General features: G+C 45.7%; 1 protein-coding gene across 1 annotated transcript in view; it reads left to right on the forward strand.

The window, feature by feature from the left end:
- wwc1 (WW and C2 domain containing 1) overlaps positions 1-11360 on the forward strand; it is a 44526-nt gene extending 33166 nt beyond the window's left edge. The window contains exons 10-22 of the mRNA XM_015961856.3: positions 862-951; positions 1818-2425; positions 3709-3814; positions 4046-4216; positions 6448-6640; positions 6709-6849; positions 7073-7116; positions 7230-7398; positions 7487-7657; positions 7743-7835; positions 10020-10250; positions 10330-10448; positions 11195-11360. Of these exons, the coding sequence (XP_015817342.3) occupies positions 862-951; positions 1818-2425; positions 3709-3814; positions 4046-4216; positions 6448-6640; positions 6709-6849; positions 7073-7116; positions 7230-7398; positions 7487-7657; positions 7743-7835; positions 10020-10250; positions 10330-10448; positions 11195-11261 (2203 nt within the window). The 3' untranslated portion in view covers positions 11262-11360. The remainder of the gene's footprint in view (positions 1-861; positions 952-1817; positions 2426-3708; positions 3815-4045; positions 4217-6447; positions 6641-6708; positions 6850-7072; positions 7117-7229; positions 7399-7486; positions 7658-7742; positions 7836-10019; positions 10251-10329; positions 10449-11194) is intronic.
- The last annotated feature ends 6301 nt before the right edge of the window (positions 11361-17661 follow it).

Raw genomic sequence — 17661 nt, forward strand, 5'->3', positions numbered from 1 at the left:
ACACTCACACACACCCCTCTAACAGGACCGTTGTTGTTCGAGCTCCAGGTCAGACTTTACCTGAGCCCCGTCTCTCTTTGTGTCTCGTCTCCTGTTCCTGAAACCCGAGATGCCGCTAAGCCTCGACACAAGGACCTCTTGTAGCGCACACACACACACACACACACACACACACACACACACACACACACACACACACACACACACACACACACACACACACACACACACACACACACTGAGTCTGCAGCTCTGGAAATGCAACATTCTTTTCTTTTACCGAGTTTCAGAGAAGACGAGAAACCAGACGCAGTTAGCCCCCCCCCCCCCACACACACACACACACAACAGAAACTAACAGTTCGTCTTTGATAATTTCGCACCGTCCAGGTTTGTTCTGCTGCTTTTAGAAAACATTGAAGCTAATTATTCATGTCGGGTTGATAAACGATGGATTCTTCCTTGTTTTGGGTCAAATCTCTAAACCAGCTGGCCGTTTTCTTCCGTCCCTTTGAGTTTCTTTGTTATGTTGTTTTGTTTTTGTGTTCTTAATAATTCACAGACTAGCAAACTTTGTAGTTTTACTTTTTACTGACAGTTTCGGCTCTCACTGGCGCCTTCCTCGGAGTGGTGGTGATGTCACTTCCTTGCTGTTTCATCAATGGGCAGTCGCCCTCTACTTTCCACTTCCTGTTTGTCGATGACCATGTCCCATATGTGATCCACTCTCCTCCATCTCTGTCCACGTCTCCTTTAATCCGTCGTTGCTGACTTTGGCCAATATAGAAAAACTTGTATATATCGGTCTGCCTCTAGTTTTCTGGTTATTTTATTAAACTCCGCTCCCTTCTGTGATTTCAGGCTGCGGCTTCACTGTAAGAGGAACAAGCTGGTGAGAGAGCTGGAGGAGACGGTCCGCCTGGCCACGACGCTGCATACGCAGCTCAAGAGGTCCGTACTCGTCTCCACCAGGAAAGATGGAGTCAAACAACAGCAGCTTCTAAAGCGTAGTGCAGGAAGTTGGACTTTTAGCAGCACGAGCATCAGTCAGTCGGAAAGATTGGGTTGTGTTTGTGAGGAGGTTCTGACGCCTGCTGCTGCTCTGGGTTCGTTCGGCTCAGACGTTTTCTGAGGAAGTAAAAAGCCTGGATTGCTCGTGGGATTTGTGACGTACTGATGTGGTTCTGAGACTGTAGTTTCTTGACTAGTTCCATAAATGAAATGGATGAAAAAATAAACACAAGTAGATAAAAAGCATCATTTACTGGATGCTTGCTCAGATAAAGCTTTAACTGTTAAACCACCGCTTTTATCTTTAGTATCTGAATAACGGAGGCGTGTTTTTGTGTAAAAGTTGTCGATGGCTCGGTGAACAGCCTCTGTTCAGATAAATGGAGTTTAAATCCTTCAGGACTGATGTGCTAACGGCTAGTCTGTTCTCCAGCACTTCCTGTGTTGGTTGTGATGTCAGAGACATTAAGAGCGTCCTGCTGGACTCCATCCCTGGATGCACCGGAATGCTACAGAAGGTTGCCGGTGATATTCACGCTTGTGAGGAACCACAGAATTCCTCCTGAAAATCCCCGTAATGTCAAACGGATGATGTCGTAAATGTTTGCGAGGGAACGTCACATGACCTGACATGAGCTCGGGGATCGGACAGGTTTTGGCTGCTCCCAGACTAGCTGTTAGCTCATCGATCCTGTTCCTCGGAGCAGAGGCGGATCAGGAAACGACGGACGACTGGTTCGATAGGAAGTTGTTCCTTGTTTGTAAATCTGTAAAATTCCCTGACGAGATCTATTTCCTGTCTCCAGCCTTTCCGCCAGCACGCTCTCCTGTTCGTCCGGCAGCAGTCGTGGATCGCTGACCTCCAGCCGCTGTTCGCTGGCCACCACCTCCAGCATGGGCTCCACCTCCTCCCTCAGCTTCACCGACATCTACCTGGAGCAGCCTGAGCTGGCCGACCCAGACCTGCGGAGCAAGCTGGAAGGCCTCCTGCAGGACGGCGGTCAGGGAGGTTACCGGCCATCCAGCTCCATCACCACCATTCACGAGCACGAAGTGGAGACGGGCTGCAGCGGGAGGCAGGGGGGGGATGCTGGGGGTTCTGGTGTCGGAGCGGAGTCCTCCAGGATCCAGGCGCTCAGACCGTCAGAGACTCCTCGCTCCATGAGCTCGTTGTCCCCCCGATCGTCCTTGTCCTCCTTGTCCCCACCTTGCTCGCCGCTGGTTTTGGACACTAGCTTCCCGTCGGGGGACACGTTTTTGGGCCAGACAGAGCCCGGCAGTTTGGGTCTGGATCTGGAGCTCCGCAGCAGGCTGACAGAGCTGGAGCTGAACTCTGAGGAGCAGCGGAGAGAGGAGCACAGGGAGCTGGAGGAGAACCGGAACCACAACAACATGCTGGGAGAGGAGGGAAGAGGTGAGTTCAGCAGAACCGGGTCCAGATGGCATCCTCGGAGCTGTGATCTCCAGTGCTGCTGAGTTTAAAACGTAGTTTTGTACCTTTGATCAGAGTTCGGCCCACAACAACCTGCTGATCCCCTAAATTAGAACGTGGTTTTCATAAATTCTTTAAAGATCGCGTTGCCGCTGTCGCTCGTTCGTGCCGCTTCACGCTGTTGAACACACGAAAGATCTGACCGTACCTGACAACATGCCACCCAGCTCCTGGTGCAGTCTACAGTCACCTCCCGCCTCGACTACTGCAACGCCCTTCTAACGGGTCTTCCAGCCTGGACTGAGACCTCTTCAAATGGTCCAGAACGCAGCGGCGCGTCTGGCCAGCCTAAAAGAGCATGTCACCCCTCTGCCCATTGAACTCTTTTGGCTACAGTTAGCCGCACGCATCAACCTTCTGGGTCAGATACCAGATCCAATCTTTGATTTAAAAAAACAAACAAAAAAAAACAGAAAAAGTAAATTCAGGAAAGTAATGACAGACAAAACCACCGTAAAAGGCTGGAATGTTTAAAGATGAGATGTGATGGAGTTCTCAGATCCTTTTGCTTCTCTGGGTTCACAGGAGATTATAATTTATACGACGGAGATTAAATCCACCGACCTTTTATTTATTTATAAAACCTTACAGACGGTTCGGATCAGGAATCAGGAGCGGGTTCTCTAGGAATGTGGAACACCAGGAATCCTCCTTCCACTGGGGTTTGGGAGACCCGGGAATGATCTGTGGGATCATGAGAGTCGGGCTTTGAAGAGAGGACCGGTCCTCGGGTTCCTGTTGGATCTGCAGGTGAAAGGTGTAGGCGGTGTCTGGTTTCCTGCAGCCAGAACCCGACCCGGTACCAGGTTCTAATTATACATGCAGCACTTTCTCAGAGCGTTCCCTCTCCGTCGTCTCAGCTTCAGGCTTCTGTTCCTCTGCTTGGTGTCGGTGAGCCGCTCTCAGCTTTCAGGTTTAATCCGGATCTGTGATGTGTTCATTCTTACAGCGACCAAACAAAAACCAACAACTTTTATTAAATAATGAAAGGATTTCAGACTCGTCTACACCTTTGTTTGTTTCATCTGGATGAGGAAAAACATTTTTATTTCTGCTTGAAGTCCTTGGAAATGGTTGAATTTATATTTATTTGAAATGTTTTAAATTAGCATTTGTGCAGTTTGCACAAGAAGGTTCAATAATATGAGACAACGAGATCGCTCGACTCCCACGTCTTCACCTCCTCCTATTCTGCCTCCTTTCAGCTCCCCAGCCGCGAGGGGTGGGGCCAAAGAAGATGGGCGTGACCTCCGCTGTCTCTGACGAGTCGGTGGCCGGCGACAGCGGCGTTTACGAGCCGTCAGAGCGCAGGTCTGTCTGCTTTGATCTCCACAGAGTGGTTCTGGTTTGTCTTCTGTAAAGCGGCTCTAATGTTGAGGCTCTAATGAGGTTTTTATTGTGTTTTTAACACCAATAATTGCTTGAAAATAGAAGTGAAATCTGGTTTCAGCAGCTTCCTCAGTCATTGTTTGACCCCAGACCTCCACTGTCAGAACCTGACGTTCAACCTGTGAATCTTTTTGTTTTTATTGTCTCCTCCAGACCGGGCCTTCCTGCAGACCTCCTCCTGAGCTCCTACGAGGAGCGGCTGACCTCAGGCTGCTCTCAGGTGCAGCTCGGCTTCCGTTACGAGTCCAGAGACCAGCGTTTCACCGTCTATATTATGCAGCTGTCCAACTGCAGCGCCCTCTGCCTGCCAGCTGACCAGAAAATGTAGGAACCTACTTCTGTTAACTGGATTCTGGTCATCAGAGCTTTGATATAATCTGCTGCGATGTTTTGTTAAAGAACGTCGTGTGACGTAAATGTTGTTCCAGGTGAAGTTTTTAATCTTATGAACTCATTCCCATTAGGGGTGTGTATTGGTGAAAGTCTGGTGATACGATACAATATATCACGATATATCGCCATATCGATATTTTCTTACATCCCTAATTCACGTGGTGTTCTAGAAATTCTAGAAGATGTGTTTTGGTCTCAGGAATCTTCAAAAGCAACCTGGCTTCTTTATTTTCCTGAGGATGTTCTGCTCATCATCTGAGCCGTTTCACGAGTAAAGATGGAATGTGCCGAGCTTTATGGGCTCGACACACGGGAGGCGACATCGCCTCTCCTCCATTTTCAATGAGACGTGCGCGACAAAGCGATAATCGCGGGTCTCCCTCCTACTAAGCAAAACGCGAAAACCGTGCATGTGAACTTTTGCGCTTGTGCACGTGTCGTGCACAGGCGACCCAGCAACGCAATCCCAGAAATTTGAAATATTTTCAACTTTTCATTGCTGTCGCTCAGACGAGGACCAATGAACGGAGGTTTCATTCACTGACCAATGAGCAGACAGGATGCTCCGTACACCTCCGAGCAAACATGGAGGAGAAGTTGATACTTGCTGTGACGGATTTCCCAGAACTGTACAATATTTCTACCAAAGAATATAGAGAAGTTCCCAAAAGGGAAATTGTCGGTGCCAGAAAGAACACATTGGGATCGTACTTGAGGTCCCTCATTAAATGATGGTATTCTCCGTTTCTTTCTCTGGTTTGTAATATGGGACGAACCCATTCTCGAAGTTTTTTTTATATTGTAAAATCAGAAGTAAGATTTCACATAACTCTAGCGGCACCTTGTGACACATCATATCTACCACTTTTTTAACTCTGAACCACTTAAATAACCTTAATTCCCTCCAACCTGACACAGCCAATCAAAACAACGGATGATTCGATTTCGCCATGGAACAGAACGCGCCGACGGCTTTGCCGCTGCCGCGGGTCGCCTCCCGTGTGTCAGGTAATTAAAGCGACGAATTTCGCTGATCGAGGTTGTTTGTCGCCTCCCGTGTGTCGAGCTCATCAAACTGTAGTTTGTTGATGCGATGATGATTTAGAGGAACGAGAATATTTCAGCATTAATGTAGCTTTGAATCTGATCGCCAAACAGTCTCACAGCAGTACATCTTCAGGAGTGTCGTCAAACATCTCTGGCCCTTGTGACCTTCAGGGGGAAGGGATTTATGAGATAATAGGAGTGTGTATTAGCGAGAATCTGGCCGTACGATGTTAATCACAGTACAGGGGAGACGATATGATATATTGCAATACTAAAAGCAAGCATCATATTTGCTGTTCTTAACTCGTTCATTTTTTACTGTGTGGGCGTCGGACGAGCCCCCGCACCGTGAGAACAAACATCTCAGCTCTAAAGTTGATCTTCATCCGCATACGTCACACGTCACGTGATCAGGAAGCAGAACATCCATGTGTTAGGAGATCGTTTTGGGCCACTGTTGTAAAAAAAGTGAGGCGCGAACCGGAAAAGCTTCTGCCGACCACAATTCAACAACGGATTATGAAAGAACGGATAACGCTCGAAACGTGCGGATTCTTCCTGATGTAAGAGGTGAGTCTCCGCTTTGTTTTGGCGTTGACATCATCCTAGCGCGCACCGTTCAGTGACTCTTAAAAAAACAGTAAAAACAGTGAGAAATGCTGGCAGCGAATGAGTTAAGAGTGAATTTAATCAAGAACTCGACCCAGACGCTTCCAGACACGCCCAGTGTTATCGTGGTTCCTTCTGACAGAAATGGGTAAAAACTGCTGCCACCTAGCTGTTGGAGTTTGAGTTACATCTCACAAAATAAATACAGTAAATGTTTGCATGTAAATTCACAGTAAAAGAATCGATGCACCGCTTTCAAATATTGATTCAGTATCAGAACATGAAATATCGCAATACTTCAGCATATCGATATGTCCTTACATCCCCACAAGATGTTGTCCTGTAATAAACTCTCCATAAAGAGGACGTCTAGCCTTTTCTGAACCTGCTAGAGCTAAAACATCTGCTTTAGTTTGTTTCTGTGCTGTTTGCTTCGTAGCAAACGCTCCGGCTGGTCTGAAGCTAACAAACAAGCTGCAACGGGACGTTTAATGTTTGTCCTGCAGGTACGTCCGCCTGGCGGTGCTGCCCTCCGTCCAGGCCATGCGTTGCCTCTTCCGAACACGCAGCTCGCTGCCTCAGGAAGTCGTGGAGATCAACGAGGTGTTTGGCATGCAGATTTCCCACGGTGCGTTGCGGCAGAAGACGCTGAGGGTTGACGTCTGTGACGGCAGCACGTCGGGCCTCGAGGAGTGTCTGGTTAGTGTGATGATCCCGTTAGACGTGACGAGTTTAGACGGATGTAATAAAATTTGTTCTTCCTCCAGGCGGGGGCTCAGATCAGCCTGGCTGACATCAGCTGTTCGGAGGACAGGTGCACCAAGTGGTACAACCTACTGAGTCGCCTCTACATGCCTGAGATCAGCAACAAGGACAGAGGGAGCAGAGCAACGGGTGACTCTGATCAGGTACCGGTGGGGGGGACACTGACACCTGGTGGTTGGGTTGGAAAGGACACTCAGCAGCTAAACAACAAAACCCGCCATTTTTAAAGTTGCTCTTGTTAGTTTAATAATAAAAAACAATCCGCACTTAAATGTAGGTAAACGTCACCTGACTGATCATCACTTTAACACCTTATTGTAGATTTGCTGCTGAGTTCTGAGTAATGGACGAGATGTTTTGTTTCAGGCTGGTGTTGGTAGCAGAGAGGAGGACCGAGCTGGTGATGATTGGTGAGTTTTACCTCCTCTTTGGTTCTGCTGCTCCTTCTGTAGAAAGCCTCGTCCCTGGTTCACAGCTTCTGACCTGATGATAAATAAATGGGGTTTGGCTTTTAAATCTTCAGGTGCAGCGGTCATCTGAAGGCAGATGTACTTGATGAAGATGAGGGTGGAGATGGGGAGGAGCTTCAGGAGGAAGAAGATGAGTTCTACCCTGAGAGCAGCCAGTGGGAGACGGAGGAGGAGGAGGAGGTGACCAAACCCCCTCCAGCTGCAGCACCCATCACAGAGAAGGTAGAACTTTGTTTCTGCTGGTTGTGGATGAAGACGGATAGTTACGGATGCCAGTAGGTCTAAAGTCTTCATCGTCTCCTCCGTCCAGGTGAACAAGGAGACCAGTACGGATGGATTATCCTCGTCCCATCACTGCTTCGTGGTTCGACCCAAAGAGCGCCGCCCGGACGTCCACCAGCAGAACCCGTTCATGAGGGGCAACACCATCATTCGCTCCAAGACCTTTTCCCCTGGACCTCAGAGCCAGTACATCTGCAGGGTACCAGAACCGCTCCCATGGCAACAGAAAGAGGAACTTCTCATGTTTCTGATGGTTTTATTCTAAAAGCTGTTTTGATTTGCAGATTAATCGCAGCGACAGCGACAGCTCCACCCTCTCCAAGAGGTCTCCGTTTGTCAGGAATGCCTCAGAACGGCGAAGCATGCGCATGAAGAAGGTAGAGAGTTATTCCTGCTGTGAGATAGGCGTCTTTAACATCGGAGTCAGTGGGAACTTGCTCCTTTCTGGAGTCAGCCCCGAGCGGATGAGATGCAGTAAACATTTGTGACGATGTGTTTGGTGTTTACTGCAGGTTTTTATTGTTTTTCTGAGAGCAGCTGCATCTTTTTAACCGACTTAAGCGGTTCTGGGCCAGTGTGTGTGTGGACTAGGGGTTGTATCGACTAGTCGACTTCACTGCTTTTTATGCCTTTCATCGACTAGTCGCTGTCACGTGATGATGACTGACAAGATGCAGTCCTCAGAAAAGTCAGCAGGTGACAAGCTCCTGCGCATCCGGAGGCAACGCGCTGTGCCAGAGCGTCGGTACTGACGCCCGCCGTAAAACGGACATCTAACCAAATTGTGACATTTACCCTCTTGCAATTTAACCTTCCCCTCACCCCCATCCTAACCTTAACCAGCTTGCACATGCAAAGCTGTGATTGTTGACGCGCTCCAGACATCTGCATCCTGAGCACGGCCACAGTAACATTATCAAATCAGGTGTCGCCACCTCAAAAACTAATTTAACACGCGATCGTTCATGTCGGCTCAATTCCTTTTATGTTTACTGTCTTTTAGTCTTTTATTTGTGCCTGATGCGTTTCGCTGCTGTGGATCGGGGCGCATCACCTGTTTTGTCCTCCGGTGACACACTGATCACTGATGCGGCCGGCGAGCACTCCGCTGTTTTTGCGGTCGGCAGATCTTTTAGAACTGCAGTTGAAAGGTAACTCATAAGGTGAATATATATGAACCCAGGTAGCAGTTTTTCTTTAGGATTGAGAGGAGATGCAGGAAGATAATAAACAGGCAGGACAGAAAAATAGTCAAATAAAAACAAGTTAGTTTTTGTACCTGGTGGTTGCAACAAACAAACACCATTGAAGGTAATCAGAAGTGAGGAACAGAAAATGAAATAATTATTTTAATGTTTAGAGCAGCAGGAACTCCGAGAGGCTGCAGGCGCATCAGTGAGTTTGCGGCCGCTGCACGCGTGGGTGGGGGGTGGGGGGGTGGGGGGGGGGGGTGGGCCTGAAGCAGGATGCAGAAGCTACCGTTGTTAAGAGAGATGTGTTTAACTTAAAAAATGGGTGCGCAATTTTAATTCTCAAAATCTCCAGGGAACCAACCCCAACCCCACCCCACCCCCCCCCACACACACACACACCCCACCCCCGGCGTAGGACAAAAAACTCTTGGTCACCCATCGTCAGATTTAGCCGCATCAGGTGTATGACGTCATCAACGACTAGTCGAAGTCGACTCGATTTTCATTACTTGACTGTCGACTTAAAAAAAAATTAAGTCATGCAGCCCCTAGTGTGTGTGTGTGTGTGTGTGTGTGTGTGTGTGTGTGTGTGTGTGTGTGGACTGGAGTAGTGTTTTGTGGTTTATTCCTGCTTCTTTGGTTCCTGACTTTTAAAACCGATGTTTAACCCTCTGACCCGCTGACCACTGAAGGCTCTTCTCCATTCTCCTGGGATGAAGACGAAGAGCCCGTGTGCCGTCATAAAACTCTTACAGCCACTTAATGCCTCCCGCTGAAGCGACTCTTCGAATGATTAATGCCGCTCTGATTCGAGCACGCTTCTTTTAACTCAGCCCTAAAAATGGTTCTGTGTCATTATCTCCAAACAACCGGAGGTAATGATGAGCCTGGGCTGACATTTCAGCACCTCTGAGACGCTGCTGACCGGATCGGAAGCAACTTTTAACTTTTGTTGTGTCTCGTGTCTTTTTGTTGGTCGGTTCTTCTCTCTGGAGTTCGTCCCACAGTAACACAACCTCATCTGTGCGTCCGAGAGACGGGAAGGGGGCGATATAATCTAGAAAAGACTATTTCAATGCTTGATTCTATCGTGTTAGAAAATAATCATTATTTATGAGGTTAAGTGAAAGATTTTAGATCAGAGGACAGAGTCGCAAAATGTTGGTAGTTCTCCAAGAATGTCCCACGAAACGTCCTCCTGTAGGAGTTCGCTCTCGTTCTGATCTGTCTGGACGATGAAATGATTTAACTTTCCCGCATTAATCATGATATAACAACACACACACACACACACATGTTTAGCTCCTCCTCCTCCGTTTGAAGGTCAGACGTTTCTCCTGTAATGAGCGCTTCTTGTTCTTCCTGCAGCCTCCTGTTCAGGTCAAAGGTCTGGACGGTCTGCTCCGCACCTCCCTGGACCTGGAGTTGGACCTGCAGGTGTCTCGGACTCGGCAGGCACGGCTGGCACAGGAGCTGCGGGTTCTGCGGGAGCTGAAGGAGCAGCTGGAGAAGGCGAGGCAGCAGGGCCAGCGGGAGCTGCCCACCTGGGTTCAGGAGGACGAGCGCTTCCGGCTCCTCCTTAGGCAGGCTGAGAAACAGGTAGGGACGCGGGAACCGAGCTCTTCTCCTGGGTCTACAGCAGAGTTCAGGATCTGGTTCTCCTCTCTGTTCTGTTCAGACTCACGAGGAGCAGCTGCAGGAGAAGCGGGTGGAGAAGATGATGAGAGCCGCAGCGAAAGACGTCCACAAGATCAGAGGACAGAGTCGCAAAGAGGTTCCCGAGGTCCAAACCTTCAGGTAGATCCGTTCTGATAGGGACCGCGATCAGAGCTGAGAGCTGCTTTAGCTATGATGGGATTAAAAATGGCTGCTGAGTATTAGTTAATCCCCAGTTTCATCTTGATTTTCAAGTATTTGTTGCAGAAAATCTGCCTTTGATTATTTTAGGGAGGTAAAACTAAAACCAGAGCCTGGAACATCGACAGGTTATTAATAAATAAAACAACAAACTTGAGAACTGATTTAGACTTTATATGGGCTGCTAGTTTATGTTTATGTTTATTTATTTGGCAGACGCTTTTATCCAAAGCGACTTACAGTTTATAACCTATAGGGCATGTGGTGATCTGTGGGGGGAACCGGAGAACCCGGAGGAAACCCACGCATGCACGGGGAGAACACGCAACTCCACGCAGAAAGGCCGAGCTGAGTTTCGAACCTGCAACCTTCGTGCTGCGAGGCAACAGTGCTAACCACTGCGCCACCATGCAGCCAATGCAGTTGGTGTCTCGCAGTGAGAAGGTTGGCAGTTTGAATCCCAGCTGCAGTCTGTAGCTGCGTCTGCTCGTATCTGATTAATAACGAGTTTTTTGGACTTGCAGCTTCAAACTAAATAAAAATATTTGCATTAAAGCCACTTGGTCTGCAGCTGTTGGTGATATGAGACGTGCCTTCAGGCGGCATCAACCTGCTGCTTTTATCAGAGTGGTAATCAGACGTGAAGCTTTTTCCTGTAACGCTGACGTCCGGTTTCCTGATTTCAGAGAGAAGATGGCGTTCTTCACACGAGCGAAGGCCTGCGTCCCCGACCTGCCGGCCGACGACGTGTAGAGAAGCATTTCAGAGTTCCCCCCCCCCCCACCCCGACTCATCCCGCTGCTCCCTCAGACGCTCGGCGGTGTCTCCGAGAATTAAAGCCACGTCTTAGAAACGCACACCCAAACGGTGAAGCAACTCACCTGTAATGGTCTTTGTTACTACCCGACTGTTTGTAGTGTTTAAAAACAAAAAACGTAAACACTTTCTACTCAGCCGACACAAAAATGTACACTGAAGCACAAAAGTGAGTCGCAGACGGTACTAAACTTACACCTAACCCGTAAAATGTTTAGTTTAGGAAACTTTATATGCAAACATACAAGCACACAGAAGTTCCTCTCGACAGGCTTCAGTGAAACATTTACACCCTGTTGTTTCACCTTTCAGCTGCTGAAGTTTAACGAGATTTAGGTCCTTAAAGCTGCAACGGCACTTATGGATCACAGGTTAGCGTTAGCCTCAAACATTTATGCTTCTTAACAACATTCTAACACCGCATAGCTATAAATGGATTGTGGAGATTAAAAAAATGTAAAAAAGAAAAAACTGTATAAAACGGTTCTCTCACATTTGTCTAAAAACCTCCACCAATAACACGTTTCAGACCGAATCCAACCATCGGACCGTCCGGTTGTGGGTCTCACCGATCCGCCGCACTTCGCTGGGTCCTCCGCTCATCACACACTCGAGTTTTCGGCACCAGAACGCCGCTGGTGTGAGGTTCTCCGCTCAATAACGCCAGAGAAGGAGAAACAGCCGGCTGCTACCTCTTCAGCTTTAGAAGAAACTACCAGCGTCCCAAAAAGAAAATCACCAGTTGAAGTCACGGACAACAAAAGACGTTTGGACCTAGAAAACGGAGACTGGTGTTAAGCGCTGTCTCGTTTCCTCTGGTAATGCGGGTCTCTGGTTCCAGCAGCAGTGTCTCAGGGAAGATACTCGAGGGGGGGGGCGGGGGGGGGGCGGCCGGGGGGGGGGGGGGTGATCCGTGACCTGGCAGCTTTAAGGTTAAGATCTGATTTATTCCTAAAATTAACCTTCTGTTAAAATTAAATAAAATCTATTTCTGGTCTGAAAAGTTCCTGGTTGGTTGTAGGGAGAAGGTGACTACAACCCCCAGAATGCATTTTGGTAGGAAAATTTTAATCTGAGTTTAAAATTCAGTTTTTAGTCCAGGTTTAATCTGCTTTTGTTTCAGTATGAACAGAATCTGGTTCATGTTGAACACTTTTGTGTTTCTCAGAAGTCAGCAGAGCATAATGAGAAGAGAAGTTAAATTTATACTTCAAAATAAAAGCACCTATTGGAGGCTTCCATTGTGAAGTCAGACAGCTGTTACGTGTTTTCTAAACTAGAGAGAAGATGATGAACTCAGAACATTTATTTAAAAATGAGTCTTCGCAGCTGGAATTTTTATGTTTAAATATCAGCTTGGAAAAATCGCCATTTAATGATTGCAGTTACCACATGTAACCACAGGTGTCGCCAAATCTAAAGGATTCTAGGTCTCGTTTTAAAAAGCGGCTGCATTAAACACTGCAGGATGTCCCCCAGAGGGAGACTGGAGTTAGTTAATCTAAAATGACCTCTCAAGTTTAGCTAAGTGTAGAAGCACTAACTCACTAACACTCAGGTAGCTGATCAGGTAGTCTGCACTTTATCAAACTTTAGGATAATGTAAAAAAAAACTAACGTAGAAACTTGATATGGGTTTTGGAGAGAAAAGGCCCAGAAGCCTTTGCCTCCTGCTGGATTGATGATTGATTGTTAAACCGAACAGAAAGACTGATCAGCTGATCAGATGTGTTTCTGATGACTGTGAACTTCTTACTGATAGTAGATTGTTGGGGTGGAAGTGATAAGAAAATGGAAGACAGATGATGCATCTCTCTCCTCTCTGATTGGCTGTTTGTTTTTACGCACCGATGAAAACCTTCAGTCATTGCTTTTATCTTTCTGCGTTTTCTGGCTGTAACTGGATGCATATCAGAGCCGAACGTAAAGTTTCACCAGCAAAACTGAACATATCAGCTTTTATCCCAAGCTTTAGGTGTTGTGTTAAAATTCTGGTTTTTGGTTTTACAGCTCATTCCCGCCGTTACAGTTTTGGTTCACTTGGGTGCTTTTCTGTTTACACGACCTTTAACCCACAAACGTTTAGCAGCTAAAGAGCCTCAGAATTCCCTCAGGAGGAGGTGGACAGTAAAGAGTTTGTAACCATCAATCCATATTAGCTGCTGCTCATTAGCTGTTTCTGCTGCCTCCTAGTGGCTACGATAATTCGGACAGGCAGAGCCGCAACAAAAACGGGAATTTTGGTTTTAGTTCAGGCTGCTTTTATTAGAAAATGAAAAACTTGCTGATGAGTAAAGAATTTAGTGGATGGAACCAAGACACTCCAGTCATTCCAGATGTTTTCTTCTTCCTGTTTTTAGAAAAACAGAATCTCAGATGTTGTTTTCTGAATAAATACTGTAAATTGTTTCAGCTCGGATGTAAAGAGCTGTAGCTGCGCCACATCTTTATCACCTCACACTGATTGTTTTAGGTGAACTGATACTGACATAAAAACATATTCTGACTCTTATTTTGAAAGATTTGATTTGATTCCAGTTTCTTTCCTCAACTCTTCCATCCTGTTTGGTCAACGAAACTTCACAGGACTCATTAATCAGATTAAATGAGAAATAGGACCACACATCCGGACCCGGAGGAGGGACTGGGAATGACCTAGATGGGAATCGGATGCGCTCTCCTTCACTATGAGATACTCAGACAGGAATGCCGCGGCATCCCGTTTTTTAATTACTTTAGAATTTCCAAGACTTTTTTTTATCTGATGTGAGCGAAGATGTAGAGAAATGTTTTTCTGGACATCCGTTGTTCTCCACCTTAGAGTAGAGTAGGACTCTGCTGACTAACCGCCGACTCAAAAAGACTCCTTTACACACAAAAACAACACTTGGATGAAGGAATTTAGTTTTTTACATACGAAATGAGAGGGAAAAAAACGTTAGTTACAAATGATTGTTCGTCGTGTAGGTTGTGCATAATTCCTGTATTTTTTCTTTCCCTTGTTTGATTATTTTGTTTTGTAATGAATCTGTATTACGGCTGCTGATGGAACCGGTGGCGAGTTTGCAGACGTCAAGGAGACACACACAGCATGTATTTATTGCACTTTTGTGATTTGGGTTTGCTTTTATTTTCTCCTGTTTTTCTTTTTGTCAAAAGTCCCGAAAAGCTGTGAATTTTATTCTCAGACACTGTACTGTCGACAAGAGTTGTAAATATTTCACTAGCACACGAAACAAAAGCAGTATGTTTTGTAGTTTCACAACAAATAAAAAAATCATCTCTTCTACTTGTGTCAGATGTGTTTTTATTAGTTCAGCCAAACCTGTAACAGAGACTTCTTTTGCCCCGATAATATACTTAATAATTATGTTGGTAATTATAATGTAGCCTTAAACATCTGCCCTTGGGGTTCCACTGGGGTGTGTCCTTGGTATTTTATTTATTACAGCATATGGTGTCGTGAAAAGAACTCGTCCCTTTACTAAATTTAGTCAGTTTTTCCTTTTTTGTCCCAATTAAAGTCTTCTAATCGACAAACAAATATCAGTAATAGACAATTGGAGTAAAAAAATGCAAACGTTTAAATTCTAATTCATAAAATGAGTAAATCTGTTCAAACCAAGCTTTTGCTGTGTGAAATGTAGTTCAGCCCATTGTTTTAACTGTAAATTATTTGTGATTAGCTACATTATCTGGAGACCTGTTGTCTGTTTCAGAAGCCACACCAACACCTGATCACCACCCAACCTGTAGGTTAAATCACTTCAGTAGCACCTGTCTGACAACACAAAGTAACAGTAAATTACCTGCATCTGAATAGCGCCTTGTTAGGGATTCTGGTGGTGATGAACTACGATGTAGCCACAGCTGTGCTGGGCTGCACTGACAAAGGCGAGGCCTGCCGACCACCACCAGCAGGCGAGGCTGCAAGGGTCTCGCCCAAGGACACAACAGCAGCATTGTCTGAAGCAGACTAAAAGATCTCAAAAAGTAACGCATAGTGCTTCATTTTAAAGGAACTCAGAGTGCAAAAGAACCCAAGACAATCTGCTGTCTTAAAACCACAAAAATCCATCTCACCTTTACCCCCAAATTGACAAAACAAAAAACATCTTGAAATACCCTTACACCTTTTGGTAAAATAGTCTGGAACTTTCTGGAAGGTGCTTCATCTTGAGTCAAACTAACACTAAAACGTGGTGGTGGTAGTGTGATGATCTGGGGATGTTCTGCTACTAACAGAGGGAACCATAAATTCTGCTCTCATGCAGAACATCTGACCTTTGACCTTAAACTGGTTGTTTATGCTCTAACATGCCCTCATGTGGTTGAATTCAGATGATTCTGTAAAGAAGAGCGGGACAAGCCCCCCCCCCCCCCCCCCCCCCCCCCCCCCAGTGATGACAGACTCTTCAGGTATCAAATTAACTGGATCCAGCTTGTGCCTCTGGGGTGCCACAGCTGGTTAGCAGGTTTAGAAGGTGATTGATTACTTTGATGAATGTAACGTCACCAAATGGCCTGATTTTAAAGATCCCACAGGTCATATGCAGCCAGAGCAAATAACCCTGGCTGCTACATGTTTTGCTGTATCTTGTCAGGAGTCTGTGAGTGCACAACTCAGCATTTTAATCAGATGACTTCATCAGCTGAGCGCAGCTTCATCAGATAATAAAGATGAACAGTAGCAGCCAAGGCCCTTCACAAGAGAACTGTTTTAGATAAATCTTTATTCCCAGAAGATTACATAATTAAAAGTAATCATTTTATATTTCAAAATAATCACGGAAGAAAGAAGATTTTATGATTAAAATTCAGTACATATTGCCATGTATAATTAAGCAATGAAATCTTCATGAATCTGTACTCAAGGATTGCTTAAGTATGTTTACTGGATTAGGTCATCACCATCTGCTCACACCAGACAGAGAGTAAGGTTAAGATAAGAACGCATGACACAACTAACCTTGTCCCTAGACTCAGAGACTCTGCGTCTCAGAGCGTGTGTTTCTGAGATTATTGGTAAGTTTGGTAATAGATTACAGCGGGTATATAAACCAGCCACTCTGCTTTCTCATCAGTCGGGAGAGAAAGCTGGAGACTGGCCATCTCTTAACAGATCTCCAGCTCAGAAAGATTTTGACACGCTGTCAAAACCTTAAGGTTTGTTGCACCTGCGAGCTGAGAACAACAAGGTTTCCTGCAGAACAAAGCTGATTTTGCAAAACTCTTTCAGAGTTATTTTAAGACGCGTGGTTTCCATCCATCTGTCGTGACCCGAGACACATCTCTAGGACTGAAAGGACGGCGCATTGGTACTCTACAGTCCTCCGGTGTCAGCGGTCATCCGACCACTCTGACTTTCGGATCCACCAAGAGGGTGCCTCTACGGTAACGTAGACACACAGATAGCGTCTGTACACAGTTTGATAAATAACAGCTTACAGCTTATCTGCAAACCAAATTCTTTTATAGCCAGAACGCAGGTGCGTTGCAAGCTTTTCAAAAGTGTGGGGGATGTTTTCTGTGCCTAAAATAATTTCATGTTATTCATCTTGTTAGTTTAATTTCCATAATAACTGAGCAGGTGCGAATTTTAGATGGGCCACGCATGTCTCAGTTTTAAACATGTTTAAACTGTTCAGAATACAAATCCAGGCTCTGTCTCATTAGACTGGTGTAACTAAAGTTTAAACCATGTTGAAAAGAAAATGATCCTACTGAATCGTTTCCCCCTCATTTTACAGTCAGTACAGCGCAGTGCGCATGGCTCTGGGGTTAATCAAGTTTAGTTGTTTCTCTTTGCAACAATCTTCACAGGAAGGCAAAACAGTTAAATGGCAGCCAGAACGCACCTCTCTGAAGATACGAAGATTTTGACTCTAACACTATATTCACATATAGTTTTCAGACACCCATCTTTTAGTTTGCATCCACTCACATAGTTTAAACCATTTGTCAAGTCTTAATTGTTTGTAAAATAAATTCTTATTTGTTTGCAAACACTGACTGGTTCTTGAATCATAAACAAAGTGTGAACGATCCCTTAATAATTAAAAGAATCCTAGAACCTTCTAATTAGTCATCCTAAGACCAAGCAAGGTGAGTATTGCAGCTAGTGGTCACAAGTAATGATAATAGAAATAAACAGCTCTTAAGCAATTTATTTAATTCAATTTACCCTCTATCTGATTCATTACATGAGCCAGCTTGGTTTAGAAGCTGATCTTTGGCTGCAGTATCAGATATTTACAGCTTACTGAATCCTTTTAAATATTGCTTTCACGATTGTGGGTTTCAGAATTTTATCAGAAAATACATAAAACATCAATAT

Source organism: Nothobranchius furzeri, chromosome 10 (genome assembly GCF_043380555.1).
Source record: "Nothobranchius furzeri strain GRZ-AD chromosome 10, NfurGRZ-RIMD1, whole genome shotgun sequence".
In the NCBI taxonomy this organism is placed as follows: Eukaryota; Metazoa; Chordata; class Actinopteri; order Cyprinodontiformes; family Nothobranchiidae; genus Nothobranchius; species Nothobranchius furzeri.